At 41.7% G+C, this 21,705-nt stretch overlaps 1 protein-coding gene across 3 annotated transcripts in view; it reads right to left on the bottom strand.

Annotated features, from left to right (window-relative positions):
- The window catches only part of PLCE1 (phospholipase C epsilon 1), a 338,579-nt gene that overhangs the window by 37,313 nt on the left and 279,561 nt on the right, over positions 1 to 21,705 (bottom strand). For all 3 annotated transcript variants that reach the window (XM_035724225.1, XM_027595213.1, XM_027595222.1), the window contains 3 exons: positions 19,446 to 19,604; positions 11,028 to 11,157; positions 6,559 to 6,680 (listed from right to left, as the gene is read on the bottom strand). In XM_035724225.1, coding sequence (XP_035580118.1) covers positions 6,559 to 6,680; positions 11,028 to 11,157; positions 19,446 to 19,604 — 411 coding nt within the window. The remainder of the gene's footprint in view (positions 1 to 6,558; positions 6,681 to 11,027; positions 11,158 to 19,445; positions 19,605 to 21,705) is intronic.

Genomic DNA, 21,705 nt, shown 5'->3' with positions numbered 1-21,705 from the left:
CCAGCAACCCTCAGTTTGTTTCCTGAGATTAAGAATTCCTCCTATCAGTGAGGTCATATGATACATGTCTTTCTCTGATTGACTTATTTCACTCAGCATAACACCCTCCAGTTCCATTCACATTGTTGCAAATGGCAAGATCTCATTCCTTTTGATGGCTGCATAATATTCCATTGTGTATATATATCACATCTTCTTTATCCATTCATCTGTCGATGGACATCTTGGCTCTTTCCACAGTTTGGCTATTGTGGACATTGCTGCTATAAACATCGGGATGCACGTACCCCTTCGGATCCCTACATTTGTATCTTTGGGGTAAATACCCAGTAGTGCAATTGCTGGATCATATGGTAGCTCTATTTTCAACTGTTTGAGGAACCTCCATACTGTTTTCCAGAGGGGTTGCACCAGCTTGCATTCCCACTAACAGTGTAGGAGGGTTCCCCTTTCTCCGCATCCCCGCCAACATCTGTCATTTCCTGACTTGTTAATTTTAGCCATTCTGACCGGTGTAAGGTGGTATCTCACTGAAGTTTTGATTTGGATTTCCCTGATGCCGAGAGATGTTGAGCACTTTTTCATGTGTCTGTTGGCCATTTGGATGTCTTCTTTGGAAAAATGTCTGTTCATGACTTCTGCCCATTTCTTGATTGGATTATTTGTTCTTTGGGTGTTGAGCTTGATAAGTTCTTTATAGATTTTGGATACTAGCCCTTTATCTGATATGTCATTTGCAAATATCTTCTCCCATTCTGTCGGTTGTCTTTTGGTTTTGGGGACTGTTTCTTTTGCTGTGCAAAAGCTTTTTATCTTGATGAGGTCCCAATAGTTCATTTTTGCCCTTGCTTCCCTTGCCTTTGGTGATGTTTCTAGGAAGAAGTTGCTGCGGCTGAGGTCAAAGAGGTCGCTGCCTGTGTTCTCCTTTAGGATTTTGATCGACTCCTGTCTCACGTTTAGGTCTTTCAACCATTTTGAGTCTATTTTTGTGTGTGGTGTAAGGAAATGGTCCAGTTTCATTCTTCTGCATGTGGCTGTCCAATTTTCCCAACACCATTTTTGTTGAAGAGACTGTCTTTTTTCCATTGGACATTCTTTCCTGCTTTGTCACAGATTAGTTGACCATAGAGTTGAGGGTCCATTTCTGGGCTCTTGATTCTGTCCCATTGATCTATGTGTCTGTCTTTGTGCCAGTACCATACTGTCTTGATGATGACAGCTTTGTAATAGAGCTGGAAGTCCAGAATTGTGATGCCGCCAGCTTTGCTTTTCTTTTTTAACATTCCTCTGGCTATTCGGGGTCTTTTCTGGTTCCATACAAATTTTAGGATTATTTGTTCCATTTCTTTGAAAAAAGTGGTTGGTATTTTGATGGGGATTGCATTGAATGTGTAGATGCTTTAGGTAGCATTGACATCTTCACAATATTTGTTCTTCCAATCCATGAGCATGGAACGTTTTTCCATTTCTTTGTGTCTTCCTCAATTTCTTTCGTGAGTATTTTATAGTTTTCTGAGTACAGATCCTTTGCCTCTGTGGTTAGATTTATTCCTAGGTATCTTATGGTTTGGGGTGCAATTGTAAATGGGATCGACTCCTTAATTTGTCTCTCTTCTGTCTTGTTGTTGATGTATAGGAATGCCTCTGATTTCTGGGCACTGATTTTATATCCTGCCACTTTACTGAATTCCTGTATGAGTTCTAGCAGTTTTGGGGTGAAGTCTTTTGGGTTTTCCACATAAAGTATCATATCATCTGCAAACAGTGAGAGTTTGACTTCTTCTTTGCCAATTCAGATGCCTTTGATTTCTTTTTGTTGTCTGATTGCTGTGGTTAGGACTTCTAATACTATGTTGAATAGCAGTGGTGATAGTGGACATCCCTGCCGCGTTCCTGACCTTAGGGGGAAAGCTCTCAGTTTTTCCCCATTGAGAATGATATTTGCTGTAGGTTTCTCATAGATGGCTTTTATGATGTTGAGGTGTGTATCCTCTATCCCTATACTCTGAAGAGTTTTGATCACGAAAGGATGCTGTACTTTGTCCAATGCTTTTTCTGCATCTATTAAGAAGATCATATGATTCTTGTTCTTTCTTTTGTTAATGTATTGTATCACATTGATTGATTTGTGGATGTTGAACCAACCTTGCAGCCCAAGGATAAATCCCACTTGGTCGTGGTGAATAATCCTTTTAATGTACTGTTGGATCCTATTGGCTAGTATTTTGGTGAGAATTTTTGCATCCATGTTCATCAAGGATATTGGTCTATAATTCTCCTTTCTGACGGGGTCTTTGTCTGATTTGGGGATCAAAGTAATGGTGGCCTCCTAAAACGAGTTTGGAAGTTTTCCTTCCATTTCTATTTTTTGGAACAGTTTCAGGAGAATAAGTATTAATTCTTCTTTAAATGTTTGGTAGAGTTCCCCTGGGAAGCCATCTGGCCCTGGGCTTTTGTTTCTATTATAATTATTACTATTGTTGTATTGTTGTCAATGTGTTTCTTTGCTTTTGTTATTAACTGCCTTATATAATTAGCTGCTCCCATGTTAGGGGCATAGATATTTACAGTTGTTAGATCTTCTTGTTGGATAGACCCTTTAAGTAGGACATAGTGTCCTTCCTCATCTCTTATTACAGTCTTTGGTTTAAAATCTAATTTGTCTGATAGAAGGATTGCCACCCCAGCTTTCTTTTGGTGTCCATTAGCATCGTAAATGGTTTTCCACCCCCTCACTTTCAATGTGGGGGTGTCTTTGGGTCTAAAATGAGTCTCTTGCAGACAGCCTGTCAATGGGTCTTGTTTTATAATCCAATCTGATAGCCTTGTCTTTTGATTGGGGCATTTAGCCCATTTACATTCAGGGTAACTATTGAAAGTTATGAATTTAGTGCCATTGGATTGCCTGTAAGGTGACTGTTACTGTATATTGTCTGTGTTCCTTTCTGGTCTATGTTGCTTTTAGGCTCTCTCTTTGCTTAGAGGACCCCTTTTAATATTTCTTGTAGGGCTGGTTTCGTGTTTGCAAATTCCTTTAGTTTTTGTTTGTCCTGGAAGCTTTTTATCTCTCCTTCTATTTTCAATGACAGCCTAGCTGGATATAGTATTCTTGGCTGCATATCTTTCTCATTTAGTGCCCTGAATATATCATGCCAGTCCTTTCTGGCCTGCCAGGTCTCTGTGGATAGGTCTGTTGCCAATCTAATGTTTCTACCATTATAGGTTGCATGTCTCTTCTCCCGAGCTGCTTTCAGGATTTTCTCTTTTTCTCTGAGACTCGTAAGTTTTACTATTAGATGTCGGGGTGTTGACCTATTTTTATTGACTTTGAGAGGGGTTCTCTGTGCCTCCTGGATTTTGATGCCTGTTTCCTTCCCCACATTAGGGAAGTTCTGGTATAATTTGCTCCAATATACCTTTTGCCCCTCTCTCTCTTTCTTCTTCTTCTGGGATCCCAATTATTCTAATGTTTCGTCTTATGGTATCGCTTATCTCTTGAATTCTGCCCTCGTGATCCAGTAGTTGTTTCTCTCTTTTTCTCAGCTTCTTTATTTTCCATCTTTTGGTCTTCTATATCACTGATTCTCTCTTCTGCCTCATTTATGCTAGCAGTTAGTGCCCCCATTTTTGATTGCACCTCATTAATAGCCTTTTTGATTTCGACTTGGTTAGATTTTAGTTCTTTTATTTCTCCAGAAAGGTTTCTCTAATAACTTCCATGCTTTTTTCAAGCCCAGCTAGGATCTTTAAAATCATGATTCTGAACTCTAGGTCCGACATTGTACTAATGTCCGTATTGAGTAGGTGCCTGGCAGACGGTACTACCTCTTGTTCTTTTTGTTGAGGTGATTTTTTCCATCTTGTCATTTTGTCCAGAGGAGAATAGATGAATGAGAGAACAAAACGCTAACAGGGTAACAACATCCCCAGAAAATATACTCTAAACAAATCAGAAAAGACCTGAAACCAGGGGAAAAGAAAGAAAAAGGAAAGAGAAAAAAAAAAAAAAAAGATAAAGATAAAAACAAACAAAAACAGAACAAAACAAAAAAACCAGAATATGATCAAATATGATCGGGCTGGTGCATAGATCAGTGCCACACACTAGATTTTGGGTGTATTTTGGTCTGTTAAAAGAAAGTGCCTCCCAAAATTTTAAAGAAAGACTTATATATGTACAAAATAAGGATTGATACGATGAAGGGATGGAATATGACTGTAAAGATGAAAATTATAAAAAATTTTATAAAAGGAATTGATAAGTTGTTTGAAAAAAGAAAGAAAAGGATTTAAAAGAAAAGAACGAAAGAAAAGGGCGCCTGGGTGGCTCAGTTGGTTAAGCGACTGCCTTCGGCTCAGGTCATGATCCTGGAGTCCCAGGATCGAGTCCCACATCGGGCTCCCTGCTCAGCGGGGAGTCTGCTTCTCCCTCTGACCCTCTCCCCTCTCATGCTCTCTCTCTATCTCATTCTCTCTCTCAAATAAATAAATAAATAAATAAATCTTAAAAAAAATACATTAAAAAAAAAAAGAACGAAAGAAAAAAAGCGGGGGGAGAGAATGTGATCAGGCAGGAGACTAGAACAAAGCCATACACTAGAGATTTAGGGTATATTTTGATCTGTTAGAAGAAACTGTATCTCAAAATTTTAAAGAGAGAACAACTTATATATATACGCCAAAAATAAGGGTAATTACTATGAAGGGATAGAATATGACTCTCAAAATGAAAAAGAAAAATGTTTTTTTAAAAAAGGGATTGATAAGATGTTGGTTGAAAAAAGGAAAAAGAAAAATTAAAAAAAAGAAGGTAAAAAAAATTAACTTTGAAAGACTAAAGAATCATGGTAAAAAAGCCATGAATTCTATGTGCAGTATTCCCCTAGCCCTGGACTTTTGCAATTCTCACTGATCCGTAAACTTGGTCTTGGCTGGCTGTTTGTGCTGATCTTCTGGGGAAGGGGCCTGTTGCCGTGGTTTCCAAATGTCTTTGCCAGAGGCGGAATTGCCCCGCCCTTGCCGGTCTGGGCTAAGTAATCTGCTCAGGTTTGCTCTTGGGATCTTTTGTTCCCCGCAAGCTTTCGGTACAGCTTTGGAGGACAAGAGTGAAAATGGTGGCCTCCCAATCTCTGCCCCAGAGGAGCCGAGAACTCGGGGCCCCGCTCCTCAGTGCACCCCCAGAGAAAAGCAGTCAGTCACTCCTGTATCCCCGGTCTCCGGCTGCACTCCGTGCTCACCCGGCCTGTGACTGGCATTTCTATCTCTGGCACCCGACTCGGTGTGGAGTCTCCAAACCCAGCAGATCCCTGCGGTGAGCTCCCGCGCCGCTCCTCCCAGGGGAGGAAGGGGAGTCTCCCCGGATCTGCCACTTGTTGGGTCCCTGCTGGAGGAGCAGTGGCCCGACTGGGCCGCGGATCACGGTTTATGGCAACCCGGAGCTGAGAGCCCGCGCCTCAGCTCGGTCTCTGCAGCCGGCTTCCCCGCTCCGATACCTGGGAGCTCTGCCGCACTCAGGCACCCCTGGTCTTTCTGTGACCCCGAGGGTCCTGAGACCACACTGTCCCGCGAGGGTTCCACCCCCCGCTGAGCCACTGGAGCGATGTCCCTCAGTGAAGCCGACTTCTAAAAGTTCCGATTTTGTGCTCCGCGGCTCTATCACTTGCCAGAAGCGGCCAACGGAGGCCCCCTCCCCTGTGGTCTATCCTCCCAAATATCGCCTCAGATTCACTTCTCCACACGTCCTACCTTCCAGAAAGTGGTGGCTTTTCTGTTCAGAGTTGTTGCTATTCTTTTCTTCGATCTCCTGTTGAGTTCGTAGGTGTTCAGAATGGTTTGATCCCTATCCAGCTGAATTCCTGAGACCAGATGAAATCCAGGTCTCCTACTCCTCCGCCATCTTGCTCCGCCCTCCTATGGCTCCAATTTTTGACATACTTTATTACCTGGCTCTCCAACAATGTCACTCACTACAACCATGTCTGCAGATCTGCTCAGAGTCTACTCAGTGTGAGGCACTTGAAAGCAGGGTCTGGGTATCTCATTTAGATTTCCATTCTCCGTGTCATTCCTCTGTGAACACTTAACAGTCTGAGCCCTGTTTATCGGCTTGGTCATTCCAAACACTTTAAACATTCTAGAAATTCCTTGAATGTACCAGGCTGTCCTCTTGGCCTAAATGCCCTGTTTTTGTCTGCTTGGTCATATCTTCGTTTCCAACATCATCCTCCCTGATCCTCTGATAACACTGTGTAGTCACTGGTCTTTGTACTCAGCTACAAGCACTGTTTGCGTATTTGTCTCCATCACTAAACCACCTTCCGCGCCACCTCATTGCCTGCCACGCTCTATGCCTTCTGCAGCTATTGGTTGGATGAACCAGTGACTAACCTTCTACAAATGGCAGATGGGTGTCCCATAGCATCACCATGTGGGCTTTGGCATCTAAGAGAAAGCGAGGGGGAAATGTGAAGGAAAGGGACAGGGTGGGAGTGAAATTCTACCCACAACTGACAAGAGTACCATGGCCCAAGTATAACTTAATAGAAACCATTCACCCACCTTTCCTTTGTTGCAAGCAGAGTTATCGGCTTTCTTTATCCTCTTGGGGATTTCTTCATTATACTCGAACTGAAGCTTGTCATTACATGATTTATTTTCAGGTCTGTCTTCTAGAATGTTGTCTGAAAATAAGTGGGCAGGCTTTAGCAAACAAGAACCCGATGTTTCACTTAAGAGCTATGTCTATATCATTGCAAGGATATCCAGACGCTCGTGCTTATCTGTTAAGATTGAGGCTCTGGCTACATGTTACCAAAGGGATGGTTTGGAGTATAATTTTTTAAAATTTGTTAAATCTGGTCAATGATGTATTTATTTTGGATTGAATGGACTCATTTACCAGTAGTTTTGGTACTCTACAGACATAATCTAAATGAGAAGGCTCATGTCCATACAGATCATTAGGACCCTGCAAACCTTACTTTAGACACACATGTGTCAGAAGCCTCAGTACACAAGTCTGGGGAGGACTTAGTGGTAGAAGCACTTCTAGATGGCGCATACAGGAGTTAATCACTCTCACTTTAAAATGAAGCTATTAGCCTCTTTTACCTCTGGAAATGTCAAAACCTGGGGAAAAAAGATACTGTTATTTGCAATGCAGTTTTCATGATTCTACTTAATTGGAAAGTAAAGTTTTCATAATTGTTTATGAATTTATTAAGAGAAAACCTTGAGGATAGAAATTAACATATATCTAACAATAGCTAAAGCATGACAGATAATCTTACACTTTGGTCTTGTTTTGGTATTTCTATTCAAAATGACCTTAAAGGTGTTAGAGGTACAACACAGTTATGCTCTTTTAAAATGAAAAATAAGAAAGGTCTCATTTTTCACTCAAGGTTCACGCTCTCATCAGACCATAAATGCTTAGACCAACATATCCTTATACCAAATAAGGCCACACAGGCTGCCAAGAAGTAAATGAGATCAATCATTTTATTACATTTTTACTCATGTAAGTATCATGACTTCATCATGCTAATAGGCCTACGATATTGGACACAGAATGCCGACATTCATGCAGTTAAAATGCCCACTTCAAATGGCTTTACCTTCCTGACTGTTAGGAGCAGGAGAAGCAGTAAGGACATCTGCTATAGAAAAACAGAATCAGAAAGGGGATAAAAGTAAGGAAAATTAAGACAAAAAGCCAGATAAATTAAACTAAGGTATGAAGCAAAGCATAAATAACAATAGCTTAGATTGTAAAATAAATGAAAGAAATCCTCTATTGATTTAATATTTTGACTGTTAGGGATGCAAGGGCTAGCAATAAAAGAAATGCAAACATTGTTAATGTTAATCATGTTGCCACATTCACATTACATATTTTCAGTTACTGACTGTCATAACATTCCCAGTAATGCACTATGTCACAGACATGGATTAATTTTTTTTAAAGATTTTATTTATTTATTTGAGAGAGAGAATGAGAGAGAGAGAGAGAGAGCACAAGAAGGGGGAGTGGGAGAGGGAGAAGCAGACCCCCCGCTGAGCAGGGAGCCTGATGCAGGACTCGATCCCGGGACTCCAGGATCATGACCTGAGCCGAAGGTAGTCGCTTAACCAACTGAGCCACCCAGGCGCCCAGACATAGATTAATTTGTTAGAATCATGCAGTCACTGTCATAGAATGTCTGTATTAAGTTGCAAGTTCAAATCTGTCCTCTACTGCTTGTTCAAAGCTAATCAAGATAAACAGCAAGGTTGGAAGAAAATTAATCTATATTTAGTTAATGGAATTTAATTAAATAAATATTCATGAAGGACTAATTGGCCAAAAGCAGAGTAGGGATTCGTGAAACACATGGGCCTCATTGGCAACTTCCTTTAGATCTTCTGGAATTAACTTTGTGGTTAGGAATCATCACATTTTAATAGCTCAAAGAGGCTTTAGACTAATTCTCTCATTTTATAGACATGATAACTGAGGACCAGAGCTGTCACAGAGATAAAGTGGGCTACCCAGATTCGACAGGTGAGCTCTTCATCTGGGACGTCTGTAAGGGCCTCAGAAGGCCAGCCACACTCCTGCAACTGTATGCAGAATTTTGAGAGCACATTTGTTTCTCTGAGGGGACTGGTCACAGCTTCTACTTCTCCTTCTCAAAGGGACCCATCATTACAAGAAGCTGAGAAACCTTTGAGGTCCCCCTATAAGCTCCAAATGGTTCTATCCATAGCAGGCAGGTGTTCATTTCCCTCTCCTCTTAGCTAGAGGATGTGAAGCTGGTAGAGGGATTGCACAGAGGTGAGGGAGGCACCACACAAACCACAACCAAGACTGGAAGATTGACAGGGCATTTAGCAGTAGCTTAAGGAAACCTCAACACTACTAGCTTAAACTAGTCATGGTAAAACTACAAGGCCTGTATGGGAATCAGCCAGTTGGAGGAATCTGTCAACGAAATGGGAAATACCCACGTGGGGGCAGTGGCCTTCAGCTGTCATAGATCTTAGGTGTTAGTGCTAGAAGAAGGGAGAACACCAGCCAACACTGAACAGAACCTTCTCATTACACATTTGAGGGTCATAAGGCCTAGAGTGGAGATAGGACATTGACCCCATGTCTCATAGTTTATTGAAGCAGGACCTAGTGAGGCCCCCTTTCTATGTGTCCCCATCCCAGCACAGGCAGGCTTTAAACAAGCATGCAACTATCTTAGATATTCAGTGGAGTATGGCTTAAATTTTACTCTCCTAACTGAAATAAATACCTGATCATTTTGTTATTTGCCTATCAAAAACTCTTATAATAATAATAATTAAGAAAAGTCCCTTCTTCCTGTTCTCAAAAGTACAGAAAAAACATAGGAGTAATTTGTGAGAGCGAGTGAATTTATCTTCCACCAAACTAACTTCTCACAGGGGCAAATGACATCTGGATTGGTTGATTTTTTAAGTGTGTGTGGTTTTTGTTTCTTATTTGAATAAATTTGTTCTTCTGAGACAATATTATCATAATTATAATAGAGTTCCATGGGGAAGAATAAGTCAATATGAGAATATTCATATTCCCACAACTTTTCAGGAATAGGATACAAGAAATTATCATGACTTCTTTTCATTTTCCCTCTTTTTACCTTCCCATTAGAGTATATGCCCCTCACATTATCTGATAGGATTTCAGGTCAAGTAAATTTGGCTTTTATTTATTTATTTAATTTAAAAGATTTTATTTATTTGACACAGAGAGCGAGACAGCGAGAGAGGGAACACAAGCAGGGGGAGTGTGAGAGGGGGAAGCAGGTTTCCTGCGGAGCAGGGAGCCTGATGCGGGACTCCATCCCAGGACCCTGGGATCATGACCTGAGCTGAAAGCAGACGCTTAACGATGGAGCTACCCAGGCACCCCTGAATTTGGCTTTTAGTGGATGGTATGAAGCAATCAGCTATTACTGAGGACAAATATTAAATAGACATAGACTAGTATTGTATTTGGGAGGCAAAAGGAGACTGGGCTATACCTGCTGGTCCTGATGGAAGCTCACGGAACTCAAGAGAACTAGGGGGCAGGCAGTCCTGGAGCATGAGCAGCAGATATTTGGAGGAGGGTAGCGTGGCTGTCTTAATGCCAACGGTAAATGGTTGCTGGTCTGGGCATATCTATATATTAGCAAAACAATTATCCGACATAGACGTAATATATTCTACACATGCAATGTTATTTATGTAAATAGAAATTTTGGCAATTTTTCATTGCATTGCTTTTCAAAAGCTGCTGAAATGAAACCATTTACCATTAGCAATGGTACCTAGAAAACATTTTGCAATCTATAGCCAATTTAGTACAAATGAGACACACGTGAAGTCTAATTCTCATGGAAGAGGAATTCTTCACCTGTAATCTGTAGATAACTTCATTCATGTGGTATTTGTGCCATTAACCATCAGCCATGTTTTGTCCCTTTGGTGGAGCCAGATGGAAATATCTTGTTGTTTTAGTGATGTGAGAACCAGGGAGAAAGGGAAGCGAAATGCTGTTTTTTGTTTGTTTTTTCAGGAGTGACGGCGGTGAGAGGGCTGAGCAGAGAGCACAGGACTGTGATGCTGCCCCCTGCAGGTGGCGAGGAGTGAGACTAGCCAGCCCCCAGCATTCCTGCGAGAGCATTAGCCGGGTCAGAAACTGAAAGGGTGAGAATGGGGTCTCTCTGCTGCCTTTCCACCTTTTCCTTCAGAAACCCAGTCAGGAATGACCCCTGTGCTGCTTCCTACACCCTCCTCTTCTTTCCTTGAACGTTGGCTGTAGCGGCTTACAGAATCCCTTTCCTTGCTTGGTCCTCCTCACTAAGCAATGGGATTTAGGAACTCTTGGACAGTGATTACAACAATTGGCCTTGTTGGCCTGTGGCGTGCCAGACTCATTTTTTTTGGGGGAAAAAAAAAGACACACACAAAAAAACCACAACAGAAAAGCATCCCGTCATTTCCCCGCACACAGCATGGGGTTGTATTTCTCTTACCATCAGACAGGGATTCATAGTCATAATCGTATTCATCCTCTTCATCCTCCTCTTCCTCGTTACTAGCAGGTGGGGGGTTGGCATTCCCCCCATTATAAGCCTGAGCTTGCATGGATGCTAACTGATGAGCCTGTAAGATATCAGTAATTAACGACTGCAGATGCTAAGCTACTCAAGTTTCATTTATAGCCCTCAAGGTGACCACCTAATGCTTGCCACAGTCATAAAAAGTGGCTTAACCTATTTTGGTTCATTTGAGACAAAAACCAAAAATCCATATTTACCTAAAGTTCAGTGTCAATACTTGGGCGAATGTTGACATCCCTACAAGAGCAATCCGGGAGTTTTTAGCAACAGTCACAGGTAATCTGTGTGGCATGCCCAGCCACCCGGGCTCCCTGGGCCAAGCCCTCCAGGACAAACCCTGGTGCTTGGGAGAACCACCGTCACTCCCAAATGATGAAGAAGTGAATTAGCCCATCACTTTTGGAAAAGTAAGTCTCTGCTAAGAAACTGTTTTTTTTTTTCTTCTTCTTCTTAAAATAATATCTAAAGGCCTTTGACTTTGAGAAAAAGTTAAGAGTCCCTGTGGACAATGAGATTGAGTGAACAGTTTAAATAAAGTTTTTTTCAACAGACTTTATCTGAACCGTCAATCAGATTAACAAACTAGGCTAGAAACTTCTGGAAATTTGATGTGTGCTACGAGGGAGATCATGTGTCTTTACACTCAACTAGAATTACTGTGAGGTGGTATCACAGGACACAAGGTTAGTATAGGTCTGGGAACTGAGCATAGGAAATAAGCAGAAATATAGGAAAAGTTACTTGTAAGAATTAAAAACAAGAAACAAACTTAAAATCCAACAATGGAAGAATGGGGTCAGTAAACTATGCTGTATCTGCCTAAAAAAATGAGACTTAAAAAAACAATTGTGAGGGCGCCTGGGTGGCTCAGTTGGTTAAGCGACTGCCTTCGGCTCAGGTCATGATCCTGGAGTCCCTGGATCGAGTCCCGCATTGGGCTCCCTGCTCAGTGAGGAGTCTGCTTCTCCCTCTGACCCTCCCCCCATCTCATGTGCTTTCTCTCTCATTCTCTCTGTCTCTCAAATAAATAAATAAAATCTTTAAAAAAAAACAATTGTGATATATATTTATTGAACAAAGGATACAGAATTGTGTGTGTATAAATAATTATACATGTAAATATATACATATATACATGTATCTATGTAAATATATATACAATTCTATATCATTTGTTCTGTGTCTATCTACAATGATTATAATGATATAAAATGACGTGCATAATACAGCAGGGATTCTTGACATGTTGTTGTGCACAAACCCCTTAGGCAGTCTGGTGAGGTAGGATCCCTTCTCAGAATGATATTTGATTTCTTTTTTATATTATTTTATTTTATATTTTTAAGTAGGCTCCACACCCAGCATGGACCCCAATGTGGGGATTAAACTCATGACTCTGAGATCGAGATCTGAGCTGAGATCAAGAGTTGGACGCTTAACTGACTGAGCCACCCAGGGACCCTGACATTTTAAATGCAAAAAACAAAATAGAAAAGATTATTAAAAATGTTGAATACAGTTATAAAATATAAAAAAACAAATTGGGGTGCTATAGGAATATATGTTTCTTTATTAACACAGACAAAAATGTATAAGGGTAGGTCAAGTAACATTTTTGAAATAGTGATGAGCATAAATAATTCTTGGAGATTTAGCAACAACTGTAATGTAACAGAAAAAACTATAATTTCTATTGCTGATGAAGACCCAAGTACTGCCAGTGTTACTGTGGTTTGTTCCCAGTGTTTATTACCAGAGGAAATGCTAAATTTTAGCTAGAGGTTAGTAAAAACGGAGATGTAATTTTTTTTTCCATCTACACTCATGGACCCTTGAATTCTGTCTGTGCATATATTACCAAGATTAAGAACCCCTGTGATACAGGTTGTATTTGGTGTCGGAATTATGGATGTTTTAAAATAATTCTCTCTTCCCTAAATTTTTTGAGATGTGGTTATATTCCTTTTATAATAAAAATGTATACATAAGGAAGACACAATTTAGGCTCTGTCTATATCAACATGAAATATTTTACAATACAGTCCACTCGAGACAAATGAACACTGTTTAGGCTGGGATTTCTCAAAGTGGGTTTTATGGAACACGAACTCCATGAGTGTTAATAGCTGGTAGGTGAAAACTGACCTATATTACAGTAACCACAAGACACAATGGAAGGTTGGGAACAGCACTTAAACAAACTGAAGCAGTCCTGCTACAGGGTTTCACATAGCCTTCATTTAATATGCTAAAGGGCACTGTGATTCTTCAAAGCTCTTCAGTACAGCATTTCCCACGCTTTTTTAACCAGGGATTTTTTCCCTCCCTCACCCCTTTTCTCAGCATGTCTCATAGGATTAGTGTTCTTCAAAACTTTGGGTAATGTGCTCTAGGCACAAGGGAGCCACAAAAGCAAGTCTATTTGTCATGGATAAGAGAAGGGCCTTGATGCAGCCAGCATTCAAGGTAGAGCTAAGGTCTGGGAATGATGATGCAAAGAGCCTGAGGTCCACTGGCAGAGAAGTGTGAGAACCATATGATGGGAGAGATGCCATGCAAAGATCTGGGGACTGGCAATGTTAGAAAGCAGCATGCCAAGGTCCTTTAAACTCCCAAACGCTTCTACCAATGCAGAAGTATGGAGAGGTGGCCAAAAGGATAACCAGGAGCTGACATCCTTATTCTGTGCAATATCCTACTTACTCTGAGGCAAAAATACAAGATCCTGGCCCTTGAATAAAGGCAATTCAGACATAGGTTGAGGGGTTGGAGCTAGAGGTCAGATGTGGGGACTGGCTCAGATGGGTCTAGTTGGAGCCGTGTCTTACTTTGCTCTGTTCCACTGGCCCCTCGCATAGTCCCTGTCATCTAATGTGCATTGTTTGAGTCTACCAGGTTGGAGTGCTGGAGACCAAGGTCAGAAAACTAGAGATCTGATGGGTTATAGTTAGGGAGACTCAGTAAGAGCCTCAGCATGAGTCTGAGGCAGACAGAAGTCTCCAGAAATCCCCCTGGCTCTGAGTCAGTCCACCCTAGCGGAGGGTGAGTTTCTGGTATGGCAATGACCCAGGTAAGTGAGGGATTGGGTCTGAACATACTGGAGCTCTAGGCACTCACTCACCCAGCCTCGTGTGAGCTCAGATCACCAGGGCTAGACCCACAATCTGCCAGGCAACTGAAAGACCTTGCATGTATGACTGTCAGTACTCCCTGGGAGATCATGGGAGGCTGGAAGTGGTCTTAAAAAACTAGAAGTGGGATTCTACTGTCCCATTTTTCCAAAAGGAGGAAGAGCTAAATTGTGGAAATTATATAGGGGGGAGTGTCAAGGTGATAGCCAACAAAATCTCAGAATGGGTTATTAATTAGTTGGTGAAGAACACAGAAAATAAAGATGTTATTAGCAAGAGTCAGCATGGGTTTACTAAGAACACATCTCTAGAACACTAAACTCTTTTTTTCAAATATTTTATTTATTTATTTGAGAGAGACAGAGATAGTGAGAGAGAGCACAAGTGGGAAGGAGGGGAAGAAGCAGACTCCCTGTGGAGCAGGAGCCCGATGCAGGACTCGATCCCAGGACCCTGGGATCATGACCTGAGCCAAAATCAAGAGTTGGATACTTAACCGACTGAGCCACCCAGGTGTCCCTGGAACACTAAACTCTTTAGACTTTTTGGGTAAGGTAACTCACTTTTTGGGAAATAACAAATAAGGAGTGTTTCCAAACTTCCAGGATGATAAGAATTATTTTTAAATAAACAGATTACCCAGCTTTCCTTGTGGAAATTCTGATTTAGTTGGGCAGATTTGGGACCTAAGAATCTATGTTTTTAATAGTGTTCCAGTGATTATCAATGTATTCTGACTTTTTTAAAAAAAGATTTTATTTATTTGAGAGAGAGAGCGAGCGAGAGCATGTGTGTGCGAGTGGGGGAAGGAGCAGAGGGAGCAGGACAAGCAGACTCCACACTAAGCATGGAGTCCGAAGCATGGCTCGATCTCATGACCCTGAGAACATGACCTGAGCTGAAACCGAGAGTTGGATGCTTAACTGACTGAGCCACCCAGGCGCCCCTGTATTCTGACTTCTATATTACGTTTGAAAGAGTCTTTCCTAAAGACCTGAATCTGAATCCTAGTTCTGCTACTCTGAGCTGGGTGGCTTTGAGGAAGTCACACAAATGGCTGGGCCTCACTTTTCTAGTCTATTAAATAAAGAAGCTGAAGCAGATTCTGGGGAAATGTGGGCTGCAGGAGAGGACAGCACTACACAGGAGTGATAATCATCTAAACTCCAGGAAGGATTTGCAAGAAGGACCACAGGCGGGGCTCTCTGCTTGCTCATCTGGCTCAAGGGCAACTTCAAGGATTAAGGCACAATTTGAAAAACTGCTAATAAATACACTGGATATCAGAAGTCAAAATTAACAAAGAACCTTTTAGGCTGCAATGACATACCAAAACCAAGAAGAGCAAATGTAACCGAGGTAAATGTGAGGCTCCTGCCCACGAAAGTTGAAAATTAACTGTAAAAACCTGAAGACGTGGGGAGACCAGCCAAAGAGCAGTCCCTGTGAAAATAACTGAACTCTTTTTGTTTTGCACAAACTCAACAGGAGCCCAGTGTGCACTGAAGAATTTTAAAAGTGAGAACAGTCCCAGGCTGCATTAACTGAGGTATAAAGTCCAAGTTAAGAGCGGCGATGGTTTCACTGTCCTCCTTGTGCTGTCAGACCCCTATCTGGAGTATTGACTTGTTCTGGAAATCACATCTTAAGATCGACAAATTCAAGAATATCCACAAATTTAAGAATATCCTAAACATTCTTAGTGGGAAGTAAAGAGTCTGAGCAGCCATATCCTGTGAGAAACAGTTGATACCACAAGACTGTTTAGTTTGGAGAAGAGAAAAGCTGGTGGGAGACACATGCTAGCCCTCTAGATATGGAATCAGTCTGTGCAGCTGCAGGGGGAGGAAGGAGTGCCAAGGAGTAGGAGGAACGGGAAGCAAGATTTGGGCTCAGCATAAAGACTTCTCAAATAGCACGATGCATTCATTTGTGAACTGGAGGCTGCATAAGTAACAAAGAACGGGAGAGGCAACGGCTACAAGATCCCACCGCATCTAGAGGACCACAGAGGTATGCGCAGGGCGGCTGGGTCTGCTTGGCAGTCAGGAGTGGGCAGTAGTTGCTGAGGAAAGAAAACAGCAGGGAGGGACAGTGTTGTAGAAGAAAAAGCACCCCGTCCCGGGCAGTCAGTTACTGACACAGCCGTTGCGGAGGGCCGGGGAACACATGCTACTCTTTTAGCTACATGACTTCCTAACAAAAGCCCATCAGCATAGATCTTGTGGTCTCTGGAACCCAAACAAATGCTGGGCTTTCTGGAGCAGCTGTGAGAGTCCAGACCTGCACACAGGTAAACCTAGCCGAGGGCTCAAACTGGTGGCCCTCAGGACTGACTTCCCCTCCAGCCTAGGCTGGTGTGGCTGGTGCAGTGTTTTAAAAAGAATGTAATTAGAGCTGTTCATTTATGAGGGCATGCATCCTCCACTCCCACCCTGACTGCTTCCAACTGGCATACAACGAGCTGGCCCCTCATATTTATGTTTCTGCTTGACCCCCAAAAGTGGCTGGTTTTGCAACTCTTGGCCAAGAGCTGTGTGCGATCTTCAAACTGTGTACCTCCGGGGTACACACGTGACTTCTAGGGATGTGCAGCTTCATTTATTTTTAAAGGAATCAACTTCTAGATTCAAGATTTTCAAGCTCTATGTGTACTCTTTAAAAAATAAGACTGCCTGCGAACAAGAGTATGGTCGGCTGGTTCTCCCTTCCCCACGCTCTTGTCATGATTGCTCTTCTCCTGTTTAAAAAAAGAAAAGTATAATTCTCACTTACCAAAGGGGGAAAAAAAATCTGTGATACATGAGATGAGGTGAAAACCACCCAAGGTAGCAAAGGGTCATTTGAGAATGCAGAGCTCCTGAGCGTCTTGGAAAACTAAAGACCGGAGCATTTTATTTCACCCAGGCAACAAACACATTCAAGGCTCCATGCCTTTGTCTCTGTCTGTCTGTCTGTCTGTCTGCCTATCTATCTATCCATCCATCCATCCATCCATCCATCCATCCATCCACCCATCCATCCCTGTCTCTGTCTATCTTCCTTCCCTTTCCTTCCTTTTGTCTGTCCATCCATCCATCTTAGAATTACTATTCAAAAGTGAGATGGTTATCATAGGGAGGAATGTTTATTTGAATTAAAAAAAATAAAGTCACACTTTTTCTGACCAAACATAATCCAGCTGACTAGGCTGATATCTTTGACAATGAGGATTGTTTTGTACATTATATTGGTATATAATTTATGTTATCTATATTTATACATAATAAATGTTATGTTTGAAAATAAATCCTTTGTAACTACTTAAACTTGTGATAAAATTTTTAATGTCAACCTAAAAATGTATAAAAGGGGAAAATATGTGTGAGAAATACAGTTTTTCAAAAAATTTTTGAGATATTTGAGCAAAAAAATCTGATGACCATATTTCTACAGCATCCTTGGTAATCCTGAGCCACTCCATTCAGGGCAAACCTGATCAGTAGGGATCTCTTGGCTGGATTGGTTTGGGGACATTCTGTAAATATCTGTTTTTCTGCTCAGAAGGGTAAGTCTAAAGGTGATGGGGCCTCTGACCTCACCTTCCTCCCCCACCCTGAGGCATCTGAAGTCATTGAGCATTTGGTGAATCACTGAATTTTTAGGTGATAATCACGTAAACCTCTCTAACTCAGCCTGGACTTTGGGCAGCCTGGAATCCCGCTGCAGGTGAGCTGGACAATCTGGGAACTCCCTGGTACTTACTCAGCAGATGACAAGATTCTTTAAGGACCCCTCGGGGAAGCAGTAATGTTCTAGAACGGCAAGAAATACTGGAAATAGAGTCTGAGAAGTGGGACAATGAAATGTTTACAGAGTGGTCTGCAATTCTGACAGGGGTCCCATGATTCACTTTGGGAAAGATTTTGGGAGATTTTAGTGTCAGAGGGGTCCTGTGAAGCTAGTTACCTTAACATTTCCATTTTACAGATGAAGAAATGGAAGCCTAGAAAGACTGACTAGGCCTATGGTCACATGGCTGGTTTGTAACAGAGCCAGAGACTGGAAACTGGTATTTTAGCTCCACACCTAATGCTCTTTCTCCAGTACCATGTTATAAATCACTCGACTTTAAACTCAGGCCCTTACCTGTGAGTTCTACAAATTAGGGCTTTTAGAAGATTTGATGATTGTTACAAATTGATTACTCAACCAGGTCAAGCTGGACACTTGACTCAACTAGACTTGAGATTTTTTATTGATGACTTTGGACAAAGGTTCCAAATTTGTTGGGCTCGTAGAATCCTTTTGCTGACTTCTCTGTTCTCTGGAATCCACTGAAGCAGGAGCAGAGTAGGGCCTGGAGGCTTGGAGGTGATGGCACAGACAGAAATTAAGAGCCATTGACCAGGACCTAGGTTGAGCTCTGGACTGTCCCTGCTGCTGGAACAGCACCAGTGTACTGAGCTTCATGTGGCAACCCCTGGCTGTTGTTAAGTTTTAAAAGTGGCGTTTTAGGCCCCCAAAATAAAGACAAAGCCCTAAATAAGACAAATAATTCTGGCAGCTGTCATTCTGTGGGATATGTGCAACCTGGTATATGACCTCAGCGGCTCTGGACCTAAACTTTTTCCTGGATCCTTGGGCTGAAGGCTCTCTACACAAGCAGGTTTGGGATACCTGGCGAGTAGATCTCTGTGGGTGAGGCAGATTGGGGAGTGCCCTGGAGTCCAGAGGCCACAGTGAAACATCAACTTCCATGCTGGGACCACAGGGCTGCTGGTCTTGGGGTTCCAATACTGACTGACCATGTGCTTTCTCTACAGGGGCTCTCCCTACGGTGTGTAGAGGGAGGTCTTTCTATAGGGGGCTTTAGGGGTCCCCTCTAAAGGGGACCACAGTAACCACCGTGGGATTGACAGCTGTGAAGTCCAGGTCCAGAGACAAAAGTCACACTTTATCTCTCTCAGAGTAAATTAAATTTACAACGAGGTGCATTCTACATGTGAAATTAATTTCATAAAATAAAATTCTAGGTGAGTGGGAGGACAATTCTTATTAGTCTATTAACAGGAGAGCCAGAACTCAAATTTATCATTCCAGGAAACTCAATCATCAAAAAGTGGTTACCCTGCAGGTCATCTGAAAGGTCAGAATAACACTGATTTCTTAGTCCTGGGCACACTGCATACCCAGAGCTTCTATAATGAGAGGAGAATACCTTTTGCTTTAGGATGTCCACTGGTGTCTGGTGGGCTTTTAGCTTCTTATTTTTAAGAAGCACTTTCCTCCTAAGTTGGTCAGGTGAGGGAAGCATTGGATCATCTGAGAAATCGCTCTCAAACAGGAATTTAGCCACCAGTTTTTCTCCAAACACAGTCTACAAAGAATAAAGGAAAACACATAATCAGTGCCTTTTACCTACACTTGAATTATTCAACCAGATATTTCAGCTCAGTTGAAAGGTTCTACAAATCCTAGGAAGAGAAAGTAGGAAAGAAGTGGTGTCCCTCCTCCCTGCCAACACTCTCTTACTGGAAGGAAGGGAGGCAGCTAGAAGGTCAGGAGGAGTGATCTAGGCCATTCTCCAGGTGGGGACAGCTCTAACTGTTCAGGAAGATACTCTAGGGCCTGATAGATTAAAGAAGAAAAGGAGATTCAGTTAGAGGCTGTGGTTTGTAGAATATAATCCATTCCAGATGTGGGTAAGAAGCCAAAAGGATAGAAACCTTGAAGTAGCTAGGGAGTGGTGACAACGATGAAAGGTAATGGGGAGAATCTGCCACCATTTAGTATAGAGAACTGCCCGTACGCTTCTCAAAAAGATTTTTTGAGCATTGGCCTCCAAAGGGGAATGTGTATCCCTCCAGGAGGTGGGTGGTGGAAGTAGGAACAAGACGATCCATTGGGGTGAGGGTAGAAAATATGGCATTTTCTATCTTCAGTAATTTTTTATTTTTTAATTTTTATTTACTTATTTATTTATTTTTATTTTCATTTTTATTTATTTTTTTTAAAGATTTTATTTATTTGACAGAGAGAGACACAGCAAGAGAGGGAACACAAGCAGGGGGAGTGGGAGAGGGAGAAGCAGGCTTCCCGCGGAGCAGGGAGCCCGATGTGGGGCTCGATCCCAGGACCCTGGGACCATGACCTGAGCCGAAGGCAGACACTTAACGACTGAGCCACCCAGGCGCCCTTCAGTAATTTTTTAATTAAAAAAAACAAAAATGGAAGCTTTATAGTGTTTAATGTACCTTAGCCTCATTAATGGAATTGAGAAATTAGTACTATGATTTGGCAAGAGCAGCAAACGACACCCCCTTTCCATCTCATACATGTTTCTCTATAAGGTGTCTTTATCAGCGACTATAGCTGTTCAAATCAAATACTGAAATAATAAACTAAACCTAAAGCTAGACATACATGTCACTAATAAAAATTTCAGCACTGGGTGTTATATGCAATTAATGAATCATTGAACACTACATCAAAAACTAATGATGTACTGTATGTTGGCTAACTGAACATAAAAAAAGGAAATAAAAAAATTTCAAAAATTTTTCAATCACATTACTCCCACTAAAAACTTAGATAAAAAATAATACATTTACCGTTAAAAATTTTTATGAGAGCAAAAAGGGATTTTGTACCATTAACAAATAATAGTATAAGAACTATTATTTACTTGACCCTTTCTCTGTAACTCCCTTTCCCAGTCTATTTTTGCATGTTTTAATTAAGGTATAAAATATGCTAATAAGTAGGATATGTATATAATGTATGAATAAGACAATAAACATACAACAGGAATACATACTACAGTATTTTACTGATGGAGTACACAGTCCAAAAAGTTGAGACCATAATTCTAAATGATGGCAAAAGAAAGGCAATATGAAAAGCTGATTAGTTTTGTTGGTGTAAGTATTTGGGGACATTTTCCTTTGACTATGTCCTTCTCTCCCCCTGAGGGCCATATTTCCATTAAGTGCCTCAATCAGTGGAGGAAGGGGGAAATATAATGGAATATTTGATCCTAAATCTGTCTGCATTATAGTTCGCCTGTATAAGGAAGTGTTAACATAGCAACTGTTTTGGCCAGTCTAAGCTCTTTACCAACACGGATCCCCATATCCGTAGTGTTAGCCACAAGAAAATTTGATTTGCCCTGAGGTATTTTCAGCTTTTCCACATACAACTGACAGGTGCCATCACTGATCTGTGGTGCCAGAAGCACTGGAGAATTGGTCTCTCCTTACCTCTAAGGCTTTCTGGAAATGGTCAGGAGACCACAAAACAATGTTTCATTACTTCAGCTGAAAAGGTGGACCATTCAAGAGGGAGCCCAAGCTCCCAGGGCACCCTCATTTCTGAGGTCTGAGGGACCCTAACTGTATGTGCTTCGTGGCTGAGGTCCCCTGTGATGTGGTCCATGGTGGCTCCATATAAACAGTGACAAGACAAAGGCCAAGATACCA

The sequence above is a fragment of the Zalophus californianus genome, chromosome 15, assembly GCF_009762305.2.
Source record: "Zalophus californianus isolate mZalCal1 chromosome 15, mZalCal1.pri.v2, whole genome shotgun sequence".
Lineage (NCBI taxonomy): Eukaryota > Metazoa > Chordata > Mammalia > Carnivora > Otariidae > Zalophus > Zalophus californianus.
The sequence above is the reverse complement of the archived record's forward strand: the minus strand, read 5'-3'. Positions and strand labels throughout refer to the sequence as shown.